At 37.6% G+C, this 16999-nt stretch overlaps 1 protein-coding gene across 4 annotated transcripts in view; it reads right to left on the bottom strand.

Annotated features, from left to right (window-relative positions):
* Nucleotides 1-16999, bottom strand: part of shtn3 (shootin 3) — a 35514-nt gene that overhangs the window by 11344 nt on the left and 7171 nt on the right. For 2 of the 4 annotated variants that reach the window (XM_079891744.1, XM_079891743.1), the window contains exons 3-8: nucleotides 11482-11540; nucleotides 8793-8853; nucleotides 2555-2649; nucleotides 1100-1262; nucleotides 867-964; nucleotides 558-639 (exon numbers count right to left, since the gene is read on the bottom strand). In XM_079891744.1, coding sequence (XP_079747870.1) covers nucleotides 558-639; nucleotides 867-964; nucleotides 1100-1262; nucleotides 2555-2649; nucleotides 8793-8853; nucleotides 11482-11540 — 558 coding nt within the window. Of the gene's footprint in view, nucleotides 1-557; nucleotides 640-866; nucleotides 965-1099; nucleotides 1263-2554; nucleotides 2650-8792; nucleotides 8854-11481; nucleotides 11543-11677; nucleotides 11749-16999 lie in introns of those variants that run through there. The other 2 variants (XM_079891745.1, XM_079891746.1) reach the window with 2 other exon arrangements.

Genomic DNA, 16999 nt, shown 5'->3' with positions numbered 1-16999 from the left:
AAACATATTTTGGTTGTATTGTCTCTTTACTGTCATGGTATTCTTTGCAAATGGAACTGGTTCAAAATAAGAACTGATTCTCGGTTTCCAGCCCTAATGTATTATTCAACCGATATTCAATCACATGTGCACTTATATCAGCAATTTTACACTGTGGCTCCTTCAAAATTTCATAGGCAAAACTGTTAGTTTAAAAATAAAAACCCACTAAGTCAGTCAAGTAAGTCAGTACAGTATATGACCTGAGCACAGCTGTTTCCAATATTCCAGTCAGAGTAATAACACAAATGAGCAAAGAGGGCGCTGGGAGGATGTCAAAACAAAGTGCATCACCCCCAGCTGGAACAGAGGGACTTCCTGTGGTGAATCTTTTACAGATAATTTGATCAAGGACTTTGACGTGCGGCCGGTAGCGAGTGGGCTGGCGGGGAACATTAATCTTCTTGGAAGGCACATGCACAGATGCACTGCAGGCCATTTGAGATGATGTCATGCTCATGAATTTGAATACAAGTGAGGATATGAAGAGGCTCTGTATTCACAACGTCCATACTCACCCCTATTGAACCTCTTAATGGTCTTGCTTTGCTGCTCAATGGTTTTATAAAGCTCCTTCATCTCAGCCTGCTCCTTTTCAGTCTGTAAATCAGCATTAGGCACATATTTGAGAAACTCAATTAGACATTGTTACTCTGATATCCTTTTAGGATCAGTAATACCGCAGGCTTCATTTCAAGATCATTTATTATTTATGAGCAGGTTAAAATACTGGAAGACGCTTTGCAGAACAGGCCCCTATCCACAAGCCTAACTGAGCTCGGCCTTTCATTCAGAGTAAAAAGTAAAAGAGTTGCTTTGCTACTCACAAGTGCTGTCAACTCCTCTATCTTCCTTTGCTGCTCTTGAAGCTGACAGGCCAACTGCTTCTTCTCCTCCAGCATGGAACTCACGGTTTCTTGGAGATCTGTGGAAAAATGTGGAATTTGGAATGGACGTACCATTGATGTTTATGATGACAGATTCCTTGGTGAAGGAAATTGTACACAGGCTTATTTATAAACTGCACCCCATTTTAATACACTGGTACTATGGTATTTACCTTTGACCTGCAGCTTATACTGAGAAAAGGGGTCAGAGCTGGGATCTTGTTGTTCAGTCTCCTCTTCTAGGGAAATGCAATCAGAAATACTGGGCAGCAGCTCATCCAGACACGGCCGTGACGACAGGCTCAAATACTTCAGCTTCCTGTTCTCACAGTTCAACTAAAAGTGATCAAAACAAAATGATTTAAGACCATAAATTATCAGAAAAGTTTTGCCATAGCTCTCCTTGGCACATTCGACAATGGTCTAAAATCATTCATTAGTGAATCAGACTGATCTGATTCTCAATTCTCATTCTTCAAAATGTCTCCTTATGTGTTCAACAATTATAATCATGTTGACTCCATAATTTGTTTTCAAGCATATATAGCTTTCCAGTAGAGCCTGAAGATGTAAACAAACAAAAATAACTAGACAAAATCATTACAGCCTCGAGATACTTCAAGCGAATTTGCCGAACGGACTGGTGTGACGCCATTTTGAACAAAATCAGGCCAAAATAAAGTTTGTTTGGAGTTTGTTTCTGGGGTTAGAAACAGCTTGCAAAATCAATCTTTCCGGAAAAGTTCGCCTGGCTGTTCGAATTCCATTGGCCCGTGATGATAGCCTGGGTGCCAGCCCGAACCCCGCCCACAACATTTTTTGGTCGGGAAGTTCGGTCTGGACTAATATGAATGAAGAACATGCATCATTTACTCCGTTGCTCTGATTGGTTGTAGGTCTATCCAATTGAGTGCAGAGTTTTTTTTTTTCCTGGTTCGGTTGAGACACGCCCCATAATCAAATCTCTATGGAGCAGTATCAGACTCACATTCTGACCAGAATATGAGTATGACGAAGTCAGGCTACCGTGATGATACATAAAGGTGAAAAGTTCAACTTCCATTGGTCCAGGACACTACATAAATGTGCTCTGTGAGGCTCCGCCTTCTTGAGTAAATCTTCTCCCGGTCAATGTATTCAGTTCAATCCGTGAGTAAAAACATGAACACACTGAAGAGCAATTTTGTAACTGAAGTTGTAGTTTTAATGTTCAATAATGTAAAGCTGATTGCTTTAAAGCAATCTATGATATAAAGGGCTATATAAATAAAATGTGACGTGACTTGAATGAAGTGCCAAATTGAAAAGCTTGTGCAAACATATCACATCGCTATGATCAGATGCTTTCTTAACTACTGTTTTCTCACCACTGTCATTTTTTGTTGTATGTTTATTTTGTTATTGAGAGGAAAGCATGCGGCATATGTTTACATATTCATATAAAAGTAGCTCTCAGCACCTTGGGTGGCGTTGTGATGTTTGTTAACAGTTTACAGCTGAAAAGGTATTTCAAAATTCGTTCTTCTTTTTACCCCTAGGGGAAGAGCGTAAAAGAACTTCGCTGTGAGTATCTCAGGGCTTTTAAGGTTTTCCGACGAAACAGAAGAATAGTATTGTTGGATAAACACCTTGGTAGCCAGAGCCTCTGCATTTTCCCGGCAAGATTTCTCAATCTCAAGCTGTGTCTGCAGTACGTTCACCTCCTCGATCACCATTTGGGAAACTGTGCAAAGAAAGGAAATGCATTTATGAGTAAATGAAAGCAGAGCAGGTCATATTTACAGTCCAATCCATCATGCAGGAACTGTGCTCTATAGAAGTAACTCTATAGAAATACAGTCCTGTATGACAGATGCACATTTTAGATACAAGCATCAGCTAGGAAGCTATATAAGTCCGTTCTCATGGCAATAAAAGTGGGAGTATAGTCATGTTTTCATCTATATTCTTTACAGTATTTCTTGAAGTGAACATCACACTATCTTCTACACAGTTCATGAGAGGTCTGTCAAATCCGGATGCACAGAAATGATCCACAAATGCTTTTTATTATATAACATATTTTAAAGGAGGAAATAGAAACTGTATAAGGTTGTAGAAGTACGTTTTCATTTAGATGTGGTTTTATTATCAGTGACACATTACCGGAGTCTAATGAGATAGACAGTTATCAGTTACATGCTCACAATGGGGACCATTTCCCAACACTTTGGGTACCATTGATGGACTGTAACTCTATACACTACACTGGCCTCTCAAATAGAGGATTGGATGTCATAGCAAATGTCAGAGCAGCTCACATCAAAGAGGCTCCTAAACAAGTCGTTTGTGTTTAGTGCATTGCACCATTTCTAAAATACATTAAAGTGGCATCTAAAAAAATCTAAACTTTCAGCAGTTCTTTAAAATCGTACATTGAAAATGTAAGATTTTTTTTTAAATCAATTATAACATAATATATGTGTTCGGTCAAAATAAAATGGAAAATGCATTGTTTGTGCATGTGCATTTCACAGGAAATGATCAAGAGAGGGAGTTTATTATACATTATTCCATAAAAGGCTGTTGAATTATGCAGGAACGATGCGTCTCTCAACATGCAGTCACAGCAAAGTACATCACCAGCCTGCCCTGGAGACCTTTCTCGGAATAAACATTTCGCCTAATTTTCTTTTTGTGGTAACATACTGTAAATTGTGAGAATGGAAAGCGGAACGTTATCAATGCTTGTCCTCACTTTGACCCCTTATTTAGGGATTGGTGCATGAAACTGATTCTATCATCACATAAAAAAAAAAAAAAAAAATGCAATAATAAAAAACAGTCCTTCAATTTAAACAAATGTGATTTTGTATTTAATAATATTTACCATTAAAACATTTGGTTTTATAATATATCAATTCACATTATCCTATTGGATAATCAAATGCAGCAGGATTTAGACACCTGTTTCTTCATTCCTGTTAAATATGCAGGATGGGCATCAGTGCGGCAGTGAGCAGCTCTGCAGAGCCAGTGAGAGAATGACCTGGCAGGTATGTGTGAAGTTCACAGCTTTAACATCTTTACACAGCTTTAATCAGAGCACTTGCTTAAACCTAAAATCAAAATAGTATAGCAAAGTATAATTCAGTATAGCGAAAAGACCATAAAAAAAATTAAAATCTAAAATCAATTCCATCCATTTTTTAGCTTATTGATCCATCACAGCCGCTGACCCAACGCATAATGCTTGCTATTGTCTACAAGCATACTGTACATCATGTAATCAAATCTAGATAAAAGGTTTGTCGACATTTCTCAATTAACATAAGGACATGAAGACGAATATATAATAATTAGTTTTAAACCAAAATCACACCACTGAACACAGCAGAAACTGCTTGAAATTTCACGCCAACTAGCCAAATACTGTATCATCACCAGATCTGCCATTTGTAAGTTACAATAAAAGCAAAATGACCTCGATCTGGGGCCGTATTCACAAAGCATTTTATCTTACCACTAGGAGTACTCCTAAATCGCACTAAAAGATTTTAGCTAGGAGTTTTCTCTTAGAAGTTATTCACAAAGCCTTTCAGACCTACTCTTAGTAAAGAAAAATGACAACTCCTAAACTAAGAGTGAGTCTTCGATGCTATGGATGACGTCAATACTCATGCACGAGCTTGACTGAAGTGACCACCTTGATTGGCTGATGATTGTAACGCGGGTGACAGGTCTGAGAATGCGTGCGCTACACAAGTAGTGCGAAGGACTGAAGATGATGAATAACTGAATAAATAGCCTAAATGAATAAAGAGTAAGGCAAAACAAATAGCCTATAGCCTAATGAAACATATGGATTGATGCAATATCTTTGCAACATTATTGAATTAATCTGTCACTATATGCCTCTGCCTACGTTTGCAAAGAGAAGAACATTTTAATTTGATTCACAATGAAACGTTACAATTAGTTTACATGCAATGAGTAGCCTAGTTTTGGTTGTTGTTGGTGGCGTTATTGCATCCCTAGTTATGCCTACAATGCAAAATTGTTCCCTCGTGATTGGAAGCTCCTGTAGCCTCCGCATACGCATTTCAAAACATCGCAGCGTGAAATGCCACACAAAGCGGTTTATGAAAAGGTCTTAGTGAGTTAGGAGTCCTCTCGACTTCTTTTAAGCTGTCCCAGGATTAGGTGCTACTTTTAGGGCTAAAATGCTTCGTGAATTACTCTTAGTCAAAAAAATTAGGAGTCCTAAAGTTAGGAGTGACACGCCCATTATTTTTAGGAGTTGCTCCTAAATTCGCCAGTTAGGAGCTACTTTTAGCCTTAAAATTCTTTGTGAATTACGGCCCCTGGGCAGTATTGGGGAAAGTAATGCATTTCAATACTGCGTTACTCTCTAAAAATGTGTGTGTGTGTGTGTGGGGGGGGGGGGGCAAATATAAAGGCCCTTTCACACAAAAGTGAAATGAATAAGCCACAGGCTGAAGGAAATGCAAATTCACACCTGTACAGTAGAGGGGGCGCAGCTCAAAACGAACCTTTCAGATGTGCTGCCGTTCTGTATTGCAGAAGAATAGGACGCAAGAGAAGAAAGTTCAAAACTCTAACTTCAGCAATGAAAACAAAAACAATGAAACAAATGGGACGTTTATCTAAAGCCATTTTTGATTATTAGTATGGTTGAATTGGATCATCACAGGTCAGCAGCAAAGACATTGGTTAATAAAGTGAGATTAAATACATAAAGTATACAGTATATGTTTTACGTAAATTTAATTATTGCAGGTTTGGGTAATATTCCGAGTTTGCATTTCACAGTTTTTACTCATTTTAAGGAATACTGAATCTGTTTTTGTGCAAGTAAGATGAGTAAATGTATGCTCACTTTTAGTCTAGAACTACAATTAGCATCATGTTATACTTGTTAATACTTATTTGAAAAAGTAACTCAGATATTTCATTGTAAATTTAAAAGTAATGCATTACTTTACTGGTTACTTGAAAAAGTAATTGATTACGTAACTCGTTTTACTTGTAATGTGTTACCCCCAACACTGCATCTGGGTCATTCATTAATTCTGCATCTGACACCGAGTCAGTTTGCACGTGCGGCCCATGAAAATAAAGCAGGACAATAAAAGGGGTGTGGCTCTCTCTTTCCCTTGCAGATCAGTCCAAACTCATCTGCTCATCTCATTTGGCTTCCAATGATTGACCGAGAGAGCGCTGCTTCTGGGCTTTCTTCTTTGTGCAGATTCTAGGTCAGCAAGTCCACCACGCTTAATGCTGCATGAACAAAATATGGCTCTGCGGAGTCAGTCGAACAGAGACGAAAGCTTAAAGTAATGCAGTAGCATCCTTAGCAGACAGAAAACAGCTGCTTAAAACAAGCATTTGTCTGCCACTTTAAGAAAATGTTAGGCTGGCTTTAGTCCGAAGCACTTCCATTCCAATTTTGATCACAGCGATTAAGCTCTTTTAATAAACCGTGAGAGTTCAGGTTTAATCACCCAGCAATTTTGATTTCAACTCCAGGACTAATTGTGTCTGTGCTTGCAACCTATAATCTACTTCAAACGCAGGGCAGATGTGTAGACTGCATTAAAATGCTAACAGCATTCATTTTTATTTCACTCTTTCCACACACAAACTGTAAGATATGGAAAGCGTAAAGGTAAATTAGCTGAGTAATGGGGCCGATAGCTTGACACACGGGCCTGTGTTTTAATTTGCATAAGTGCAGAGGGTATTCTTAATGAAGCGTCCCAAAGAGGAGGTGGGAGACAGCTGCTTTGCCAGACACAGATCCAGTACCTCCCAGATACTCAACAGCAGTTCCCCTGCAGCAGCCAATCATTAAATAGAACACAGACCAATCACATGCACTCTGCACAAGACTATTGTCCTGTATGTCAGCAAGTAGGGCAAACTACTGTGACATTTGCTGTGTCATGTTTGTGCCATTTAGTGAGGTTATAAAATAAATGCACTGTCAAAACAGAGAAAAATGACCGAGAGTGGTGCACAAGTCTAACATAACTCACAAGGTAATTGTGAAAATACCATGCATTTTGTGAACATTACATTTTACAAGACATTCATATTGAATATGTTTCCACTAAATTGTATTCAAGGTGACACGCATTTCAGAAATGATATGAAAGCGCATGAGGGGTTTGGCATGAACTACAATGGAAGGTTGAAAGGAAGGTGCCTATTCATTTTCTACTGATAAATAATTCATAATTGGTGATTTTTAATAATTTAGTGATATAACAAGACAGTGATGAGAGCTGAATACAGCTGCTCTACGTTGCTTCCCTAGGGAAGGTCTGACAATTCCAGGACACCAAAAAAAAAAAAAAAAGAGTAGCAAGCATAACCTAAAAGCAGAAGCAAAACTAGTCTAAAATAAGACTGGATTCATCTCAATATTCAGTTATGCACAATAACTAATATTCACAATGATTTACCGAATAGGCTTCTAGGTAAAATTATATACTGATCTCCCACACTTGAATACATTTTCTGATTAAGAAAATATGTGGTAACAATTAACCGTAGTAATTGCACAAAAGTCTGTTCATACCATATTACCAATAAAACTCCAGCAAAAAAGAATTAAAAATAGGCTTTCTTTACTATTTTCTACATAAATAATAGGCACTTAGAGTTGAATCTGCGTTACAAATACTCCTCAGTGCTGCACATATTCACTATATAAACATAAGTGCAAAAGTTCAACATTGGGCCTTTTTTATGAAAAAGCAAGTGAAACCCTGTCAAATTAAACTCTAATTTCAATCTTGCAGAGAAGAATTAACATTTTCTCACCTGAGAACAATTTCCAGATCCAGTTCCTGGCAGCCGCTAGAGTGTTGTCAGAGTGCTAACAAATTAGCTAGTTAACTGAGGATGGGTTTCCTTACATGTCACAAAATGGAATGGAAGCAGGTAAGGTCACCTTAACACTAATACATCTCCACGGTTGGCTCCCAGTAGCCATGGAGACTGGAACACCTACTAACACCTATGTATAATAGACCATTCAGAAGAGCCCTCAGGTAATGGTGATATGGGTGAGGGTGAGGGGACAGGAAATGAGATAAGACAACACCAAGTGTCAGTTTAGTGGGATGAGCCAAGTGAGATCATCTTCACCACTTCATCTTTGTAAAAGGGGATGTATGGGTACAGGATATACCAAGGAGAATTGGAGGAGAATTAAAAGAATCATCATTAAATCTTGTAATCTTCAATTTAAATAACTTCCCCTCCCTCTCGCAGCAACATCTCATCTCTGATGATGTTTACTGGCGTGAGGACGGGACAACCTGTCACTCACATGACATCACAGCAATAGCAAACCACAACCAGCCAACCAATCCCTGATGGACAAAATCAAGTCACAACCTACGTTTTTGTCTTGTCCGAGAAGCTGTTTCACTTGAATATACGTCATCATATAGACAAAAAGGCTATCGTAACTTCAGTTTAATGTGATCTCAAGACTTTCGGAGCATAGTAAAAGAGCCAGAAGGGGTTACGTGGGGTGCTATGAAAAAAAAGCCATTTATAATTGTATTAATTTGTAAGAATTGATTTGTGGTCCAGACTGAGCCGGGATCTGGACCGCATGAATCTGATTGGTGACCTCTGGTCAATACAGATGATCAGAAAATGAATCTGATGCTTTACCACTAATGACATCCAAGTGATTATGTACCGCACCTATAAACAGAATCTGCTCTATACTGCACATTACTATTATTCTTCCCACTTTGAATGACAAACATACCTTACAAAGAGAAAAAAAAAATAGCAGAAGATGACTTTACATTCTTTCACAACAGTCAGGTTTCTTGATCTTACCTCGTTTAATGTGCTTGAGTTGCCTTTCAGCCTCATCTCTCTCTGCAGCGAGTCTCTGGCACTAAAAAAACACAAGAAGAAACATTATATACGCAATTTCATTCAAACGTTTGGGGTCAGTAAGATTTTTTCAAATAAATTAATAATTTTATTTAGCAAGGATCCATTAAACTGATCAAAAGTGACAGAAAGACATGTATAATGTTAGAAAAGTTTTCTACTTTAAAAAAATGCTGTTCTTTTGAACTTTCTATTCATTAGAGTTCAGAGAGAGAAAAAAAATCATGGTTTCCACAAAAAAAAATATATATATATATATATATTAAAGGGTTAGTTCACCCAAAAATGAAAATTCTGTCATCAATTACTCATCATGAACACAAATGAAGATCTTTTTGATGGAATCTGAGAGGTTTCTGTCCCTCCATTGACAGCTACACAACTGACACTTTAATGCTTCAAAAAGTTCGTAATGAGATCGTAAAACGAATCTACACTTTAAAAATTAGTCTTTAAACTAACTTAATTTAATTATGGACAGTGGTTCCACACAAGCAAATACATTTTTTATTAACATTAATGGAACTTTTTTGAATCCATGTAAGCTCATGCTACTGCTAACCCGGACGTCGAGGTCACTTCAGTGGTTTGGGAAAAGCACGTAAAAGTCCTGGCAGAAAGCGATGCATAAGGATGTAGTGTAATGACAAATTATTATTTTTTCCGAAGTGTTAACAACTTAGTGTTAACTAATAATTGTTGCAAACTGGTACTACCAACAAAATATTAGTGCATTCCTGGAACTGGGCGTCGTTACACTACATCCTTATGCATCGCTTTCTGCCAGGACTTTTACAGGCTTTTCCCAAACCACTGAAGTGACCTCGACGTCCGGGTTAGCAGTAGCATGAGCCGCCAGGCAAGTGTTATTTAAATAAACTCCTGATGTACTTACAAACTTTCCAATGCCTCGTTTTATGAGTACAGAAACGATTTGTACTACTGTAGTTTGGTACCATTCTGGGCATTATTAGTGGGGTAATTTACGAGATACATCCTTGGATCCGTTAGCACTTGCACTAAGCCATACGGCTGATTTCTCCAAATAAGCTCTAACTTTAATAATGTTCGACCAAGAGAAAAAAGGCTTCGGGGGGGGGGGGATCCTAGGTTGATTTTACTCCGAACCATCCCTTTAAGCTCATTTTAATGAAGCAATTTGAACAAGCAGCAAAAAAAAAAAAAAAAAAAGTTTTCAGGGTATATGAAAGAACAAAGCTCATTGGTTCCTGCAGAAGCTCAAACACGCTGCGTCACACGAGAATGAACCTAATTGGTTCTTGCATGTTAAGCAAGCATGCTTGAGCTTCCATTTCCCAACTGATGTATGAGGTGATGAAGGTTTATGTGAATAAAAGCCTAAATTCAATCTGTTCATCATATAAAGCGATCAAGTCTCTTCAGAAAATTTTGATTAAACAGCTCAATTCATATGGATTGGTTTTATGATCTCTTGATGAACGTTTTGAAGCGTCAAAGTATCAGTTACGTAGCTGTCAATGGAGGGACAGAAAGCTCTCAGATTTCATCAAAAGATCTTAATTTGTGTTCCGAATATGAACACAATTCTTTTTAGAAGGTTTAGAACGACATGAGTGTGAGTAATTAATATAATAATTTTCATTTTTGAGTGAACTATTCCTTTAAGCAGCACAACTGTTTTCAACATTGATAATAAGAAATGGGTTTTTGAGCATCAAATCAGCATTTTAATATGAATTCAGGAGGATTTTTAAAAAAACATTAAAAATTCTTACCAACCACAAACTTTTGAACTTTTAGTGTTCAAAACAAATGTACTGAAAAACACATGGCATCACATTTAACACAATAGTGTTTCATAAAATGATCCAACCTGCAAAGAAATATCAGTGTGGTTCTCTGAAAGGTTGCTCTGCAATTTGAGTTACTGAACCAGATTTCTGCAGATGTGAGGGTATGTATACACTGTATGTTCCTGGTAGCTTATTCTGGATATCAATCTGTCATTAAGGATGTCTTGTGTCCCAAAACGAATACACTTGTCTTAGGTCCTACACTGTAAATATTATACTTTTGGGCTTTGTCAGATTTAGCGACAGTGGTGCAATGCTCTGGAAAACCTCCTGGCATCTTTCTAAGTAAACCACATAATTCTCCTTCACATTGCAAACGCATGTAAATGGTGTCACACAGTGATTCACTGATACCTGAAACCTTAGTGTCACTATAAACCATCAATACGTTCGTAAATTTAAATAAATGCAGTTTATTTGGAACGTTTCATTCAAGAATTAGAAATATGAATATGAATGGAACCACATCCGAAATATGAAAATGCATAAAACCACAAATTATGTGTTATCTGCAATGATGCGTGTCAAAGCAAACTAATGAATATTTTTCCTTTAAGGTCATCATCTGTATGATCTGCACTATTATATGAAATACAAAAGATGCGCAGACCCTGTCACATGAAAAGGGTGTCAACCCTCGAATGGATTAAAACGCCGGTTAACTCACACAGCCACATCCCTTTACACACTACATACAGAATAATGCATGTTCATGAACAGAGAATGTTTATAATAAATAGACGCGGAGGCATTAAAGATATAGTCTATTCTTTTATGCATGCATCTTCTCTCACCTCCTTGCTCTCCTCCCGAGCCTCTCCCTCTTCATCTCCACCGGCCTCCATCTCACTCACTGCACAAATAAACACAATTACTCATACAACAATACCTTCAACATTTAAACAATCATCTCATATGCTGCTTTCCTCAGTAAAATCGTTGCCATTCAAAACTAGTCGACTCGAGTGTTATATTTGAAATGTTCAGTACCACAGCCGGTAGTCAGCGGCAGCGCATCCATCATCTCCCCTCCTCACACACAGACTCAGCCAGTCAATGTACCAATACCGCCCGGGCGTCTACTATGGCGAAGGCTTGACTCATGAATATTAAGATACTATGTCACGTTCGACGTACTTGATTTGCTGTAAGGAGAATCTAACTACTGAATATTAATTTGGGTCACGTGACAAGACGCTCGCTGCAAATCCTCTCCTCGAGAGGGAGCCAAACTCCGCTTAAAGCGACAGGGGCTTTTTTCAATGGAAGAAACGACAATTCAGTACGCTAAATGAACTACTGAGAGGAAACATATTGTAATATAATACATTGAGTGCCTATCTGCTTGTTGTATAGGGTATATGTTTGGCATGACATGTTCATTTTAGAGAAAGCTATGCGATTTCATCTTTATTTACCTCTTAAAAAGGTAAATAAAGCTCGCATCAAGTTCAAGGCATTGACGCTTGCTTACAGATCTATCACAGGCTCAGCTCCCTCCTACTTTCACGCTCCTTTAAAAAAAAAAAAAAAAAACTCCTTTTTCCTTAAAATCCTCGCTTATCGGGCTTATGCTACTCTGAACAATGCCTGAACTTCATATTTTGAGCACTTCTTGCGTTGTTTCTTGCCTCTTCACGATGACTCGCTTAATTTAGTCCTAATTTGTAAGTCGCTTTGGGCAAAAGCGTCTGCCAAATGACTAAATGTAAATGTAGAATGAATTCCCGGTGAAGAGCTACACGGCCTACTCATTATCCAAAAGACTGTTTCTTCTTGGATTCGCCAGAAATCTAATTGGAAATTGCGCCAAAACACTTAGCACCGCCCAAATAAAGCAGCAAGTCAGACTATTTGTTTATTTTGCAATAACATTAAAATATGTTTTATTTTGTCCTTTAATTAATATCAAATAGTATAGTTTATTTTCTTACTGTGACATTAAACAATAGCGATGACATCACATTACAATACAAATCAACATCACAAACATCATTATTTGTATCAAACATAAAACAAATATATATATATGCATATTTAAAGCAAAAAGAGAAATCACTAATAAGAAGATAGGCCTACTGGCCTACTTCCCGTTTTTATCTTGATCTCTTTTAGGGAAAGCGTCTCAATAGTGCCCTCTTCTGTGACCTCTGATGGCTTTCAATGAGTCCCCCTCAATATTGAACTCAATATTGGAAAATGTACAGCATTTAACAGTAAACCTTGCTACTTCTCCCTATAATGTGTTATGTGCCTGAAACCCATCTCCTCTTCCAGTGTCTGAACTATCGCATAAGTCAATAACACCAGCTCTTTTGCATCTAAGAATCTCTCAGATACTTTTACTATATCCATCTCATCTGTTTACAAGATAGTAGGCTATCCTCTATTATCCTTTTTATTTGAAATTTTAGCCGAAGCTCCAACAAAAATTTAAATTCTCTTATAATATTTCTTTGAAAATGTAAGTAAAAAATGATTTCCCAAACTCTGTTCATCAAAAAAAAAAAAAAAAAAAAAGATTATTTAATGGAAGCATAATAAATTATGTAAATACATGAATATATATGCAAATTATTATAGGCCAGGCTTAAAATACAATACTCAGTTCCATATAATATTTAACAACTGCTCAGTCTCTGTGCAACAAGGGGTCCTTGGTCTATTATGGCAGATGTAACAGACGTTTTAGTGAAATATGCTAAGTTCCATGCAGTGAAGCTGGCTGTATATTCAAGTCATCATGGCACAGATATTTGAAAGTAACGGTATAGCTTGAGTACTGAGGTGTGTTATCAACACCACAGTTATAGCAAGAATGCAGGTTAACACAACATAATCACCCATTTGCAGTGCACTGGCCAAGCAATAACATCCATGTTTTGTACAGTTTCTGACATTACTCTCCTTTCCCTTCCATTTGATCCTCATTTCAACAGCTTTCACCACTTCTGCATATGATACACTGTATTTAGCTCACACTTGTTGCACTTACACTCTGCGTTATACGATTTCACAGCCCTAACATGCAACAGTTGCAACACTTAACCCAGCACCCTCTCCACGTTTCTCCTCTCCAAACAGTCATTGCTCACTTTCACATGCTCTTCTACTCTTTGGCTTACACACTCCTCTTCAGCTATTCGTTCCACATTCACCTGCACATGCCTGGTTTCTCCTTGACCCACGTTTCTTTTTAATTCCTCTGATGATTCCAATAGTACTTCAGTGACCATAGCTCCATTCACCCAAGACTTCTGTCCTTGTTGCAACTTACTACAAGCTTTTTATATGCCATTTTAAATCTCATAATTATGGAAGCCCATTTTCGAAAAAAAAAAAAAGCATATAGTAAATTATAATTATGACAAATTATGCCATAAATAGTCACAATTATGACAAAATTTTAAATGATGACATAAAATGTCAAAATCATCGGGTGGGGCGGGGGGGGGGGGGGGGCACGTTGCATTTCTGCCATGGCAACAATCGCCGTCTATGTGCTCGCAACATTGTAACAACGTAGAATTGTAAGACGCGACAGGGCTGTAGCAACTGAGAGATGATGTTCTGACAATTTTTTTTATTATTACTATTTTTTATGATGGATAGGCATATAGATATCCCCCATTTAGCATTTTATGTTTTGAGGTTAATTTTTAAATAGTCAGATGTTAGATAATTCTATACTTTTAAAATATTGTTTATCCTTATTATTAGTTAATGGCTTGTCATAGATTTTTCCCTAAACCTAACTAAGTCCTATCTCATCTGACCTAAGTCTACCTGGGCCTATAATATTTATACTCTAGCGCGTCTACACATTGACATCGACTGAGTACAACCCTATACCCTAGAGCGTCTACACATCGACGTCGGCTGGGTGCTAATCCTAGCGCGTCTACACATCGACGTCGGCTGGGTGCTAATACCTTTTCCCGTAACTAGCTTACTTCCTGCGCAGGAATAATCGACAAACAGACCTCAGCAAATGTCCTTCAAATGCTTTAATCACGGCCAGAGGATCTCTCGAGCAGTTCTCAGAGAATTTCCCCCTAGAAGAAGCAAGGCCGGAGGATCTCAGACAAATTCCATTGAGAATCCCACCAGCTAAAAGAATACAACAGTTTTTATAGAATAAGGAAGTATGGCTGCATTACATAATTTCCCCACAATTTGATTGGTTTTCATAGACAAACCCTTCTGTTACTAGGTAAAGCAAACTTTGTTTTAAAGATTACTTCATTGTTAGTCACAAGATTCAAATTTAGCAGTGGCGGAGCCAGAGGGGGGTCCGGGGTGCAAAATTGTATTTGCTACTGGCAGTTGCTGATGCTGATTTAAAAAAAAAAAAATTACGTTCGCCGGCAGCGCGCACAGTTTTCAAACGGACGAGCAGAGGACGAGAGATGGTTGTAAGATACCGAACTTCACCGAAGAATAAGAAAACATCATCTTTGAATTAAGTTTTTAACATTTAGTATCAGGTATGTTTGCTCCGAATACACGCATAGCCTACAGTACCATGCCGTGTGTACGTTAGGGTATAATGTTACAAATGTTCTAGCTAATGTGGGGATAGCCACAGCTGTCAGTGTTCAGCGAGTTAACATTTGGAAGTTTGAAATCGATTAGGTAGCTCAGTTACTTCAGTTCAGAATAGGGCTAGCAATGATCAAATTGGTAACTTGACTGGTAACTTAGTTGATTTAATGTATAGTTATGAATGTAATTTAAATGACTCTCTCCCTGCCATTGACGAGTTTACGGTAGGGCGCTATTACGCATCTCCTGAATGTGTAACGTTACCTCCAGATCAAAACGCAGGCAAAGAAGAGAAGAAACAAGCGATATCATAATGCGATCACTGACTGTGAAGCTTTATGGGTGTAGGGTGTTGATGGACTCGATCTACTGTGTTTTGATCATCATTCTGAATCTGATCTAGATGTAGTCTTTGCTAAAAATGCGATTTTCTCAGCTTTTTGCTCATGTTGCTTTTTATGAAACTTGCCAACATTCAAGTGTTGATAAAAAAAAGGATCCACGAAGATAGAATAAAACAGATTTTTTTTGTTTGTTTGTTTAAAAGCACAGGGTCTGTTCTTTCTTTTGGTATGTTCAAATATTCATACAACAAAATATTCCGGGGTGCCATGAAATTGTGAAAATTACCAAAAACGCTAATGGTGACTGACAATTTTTTTTATTTTTTTTATGATGGCGAGAAAGAGTTAAGATAAAAATGTTGGTAATTGGATGATGATTAGAATATGAATATGATTAGAATCATTTTCAATTTGTCATATTTTTGAACAGGGTCAATTAAACATGAAAAGAAAGGGAGAGATATCAGAGTTATTTTTAAATATGCACAAACATAGTCCAGTCATTGTATGAACAAAGGTTGAACAAATTGCAACAGAAGTAAACTCAACTGATTTTGTATCCTCAATATGTCCTGAGTAAGGAAAAAAAAAAGTCCAGAAGAATCCCATTTGGGGAAAGTTTAGAAAAAGACCCAAATATAGCCTATTCATACGCCTATTTATTCTTTTTCTTATGTGAATAGGGGGAAAATTTTAACCTTTAGATATCACTATGAAAATGGTGCATAATCTAATTATGTATGTGCTAATTTGCATAAATACCACAACAGATCTAAACATTGGGTCTAGCCAGGTGAAAATGTCTTGTTGAATCTTGTTGACACATAACAGTAAAATGTTAAGGTCTGAATGGAACCCATTTAGGCTACCCATGAGCATTAATACTGTTTTATGGTGTGTACTTTAATCTTAACACCTTTTACCTATTTATTTATTATTCTCAGGTAAGGTAAAGAAAGTCAAATCTGACCTAAACCGTAAGCATTCAAAAAGTACTTACAATTTGGTCAGAAGACTCCCCTGTGGTATGTTCGCATTAAAAGTCTTCCAGCATCATAAATCTAAGTCTCGGTAGGCAGATTTTGTAATCAATTAAATTTATTTTAATTGGTTACTTTTCTTTTATAATAAACAAAAATATAAAGGCAAATAAAACTTCATCGTTTAAGTATAAAATACAATAATCACGTCTTGAATCAAAGGTGTAGTAAGCTCTGTGCTTCTTCTCTTCTGCTTGGGGTTTCTTGTCCTCAGCTCTGGGCTTCTAGGCATCGGGGGCACTGGCGTATCAGTATCCCCAAGGGCAAATCAGTTCTTCAGTCTTTTATACTTCTGTTGTTTACAACAGGCGTTGGGTTGTCACTCCTTCAAACTCCTCCAAAGTTTCCCAGATCCTTCTCCAGGCAGGTGCAAGCGGTCCACC

Source organism: Squalius cephalus, assembly GCF_949319135.1.
Source record: "Squalius cephalus genome assembly, chromosome: 14".
Lineage (NCBI taxonomy): Eukaryota > Metazoa > Chordata > Actinopteri > Cypriniformes > Leuciscidae > Squalius > Squalius cephalus.
The sequence above is the reverse complement of the archived record's forward strand: the minus strand, read 5'-3'. Positions and strand labels throughout refer to the sequence as shown.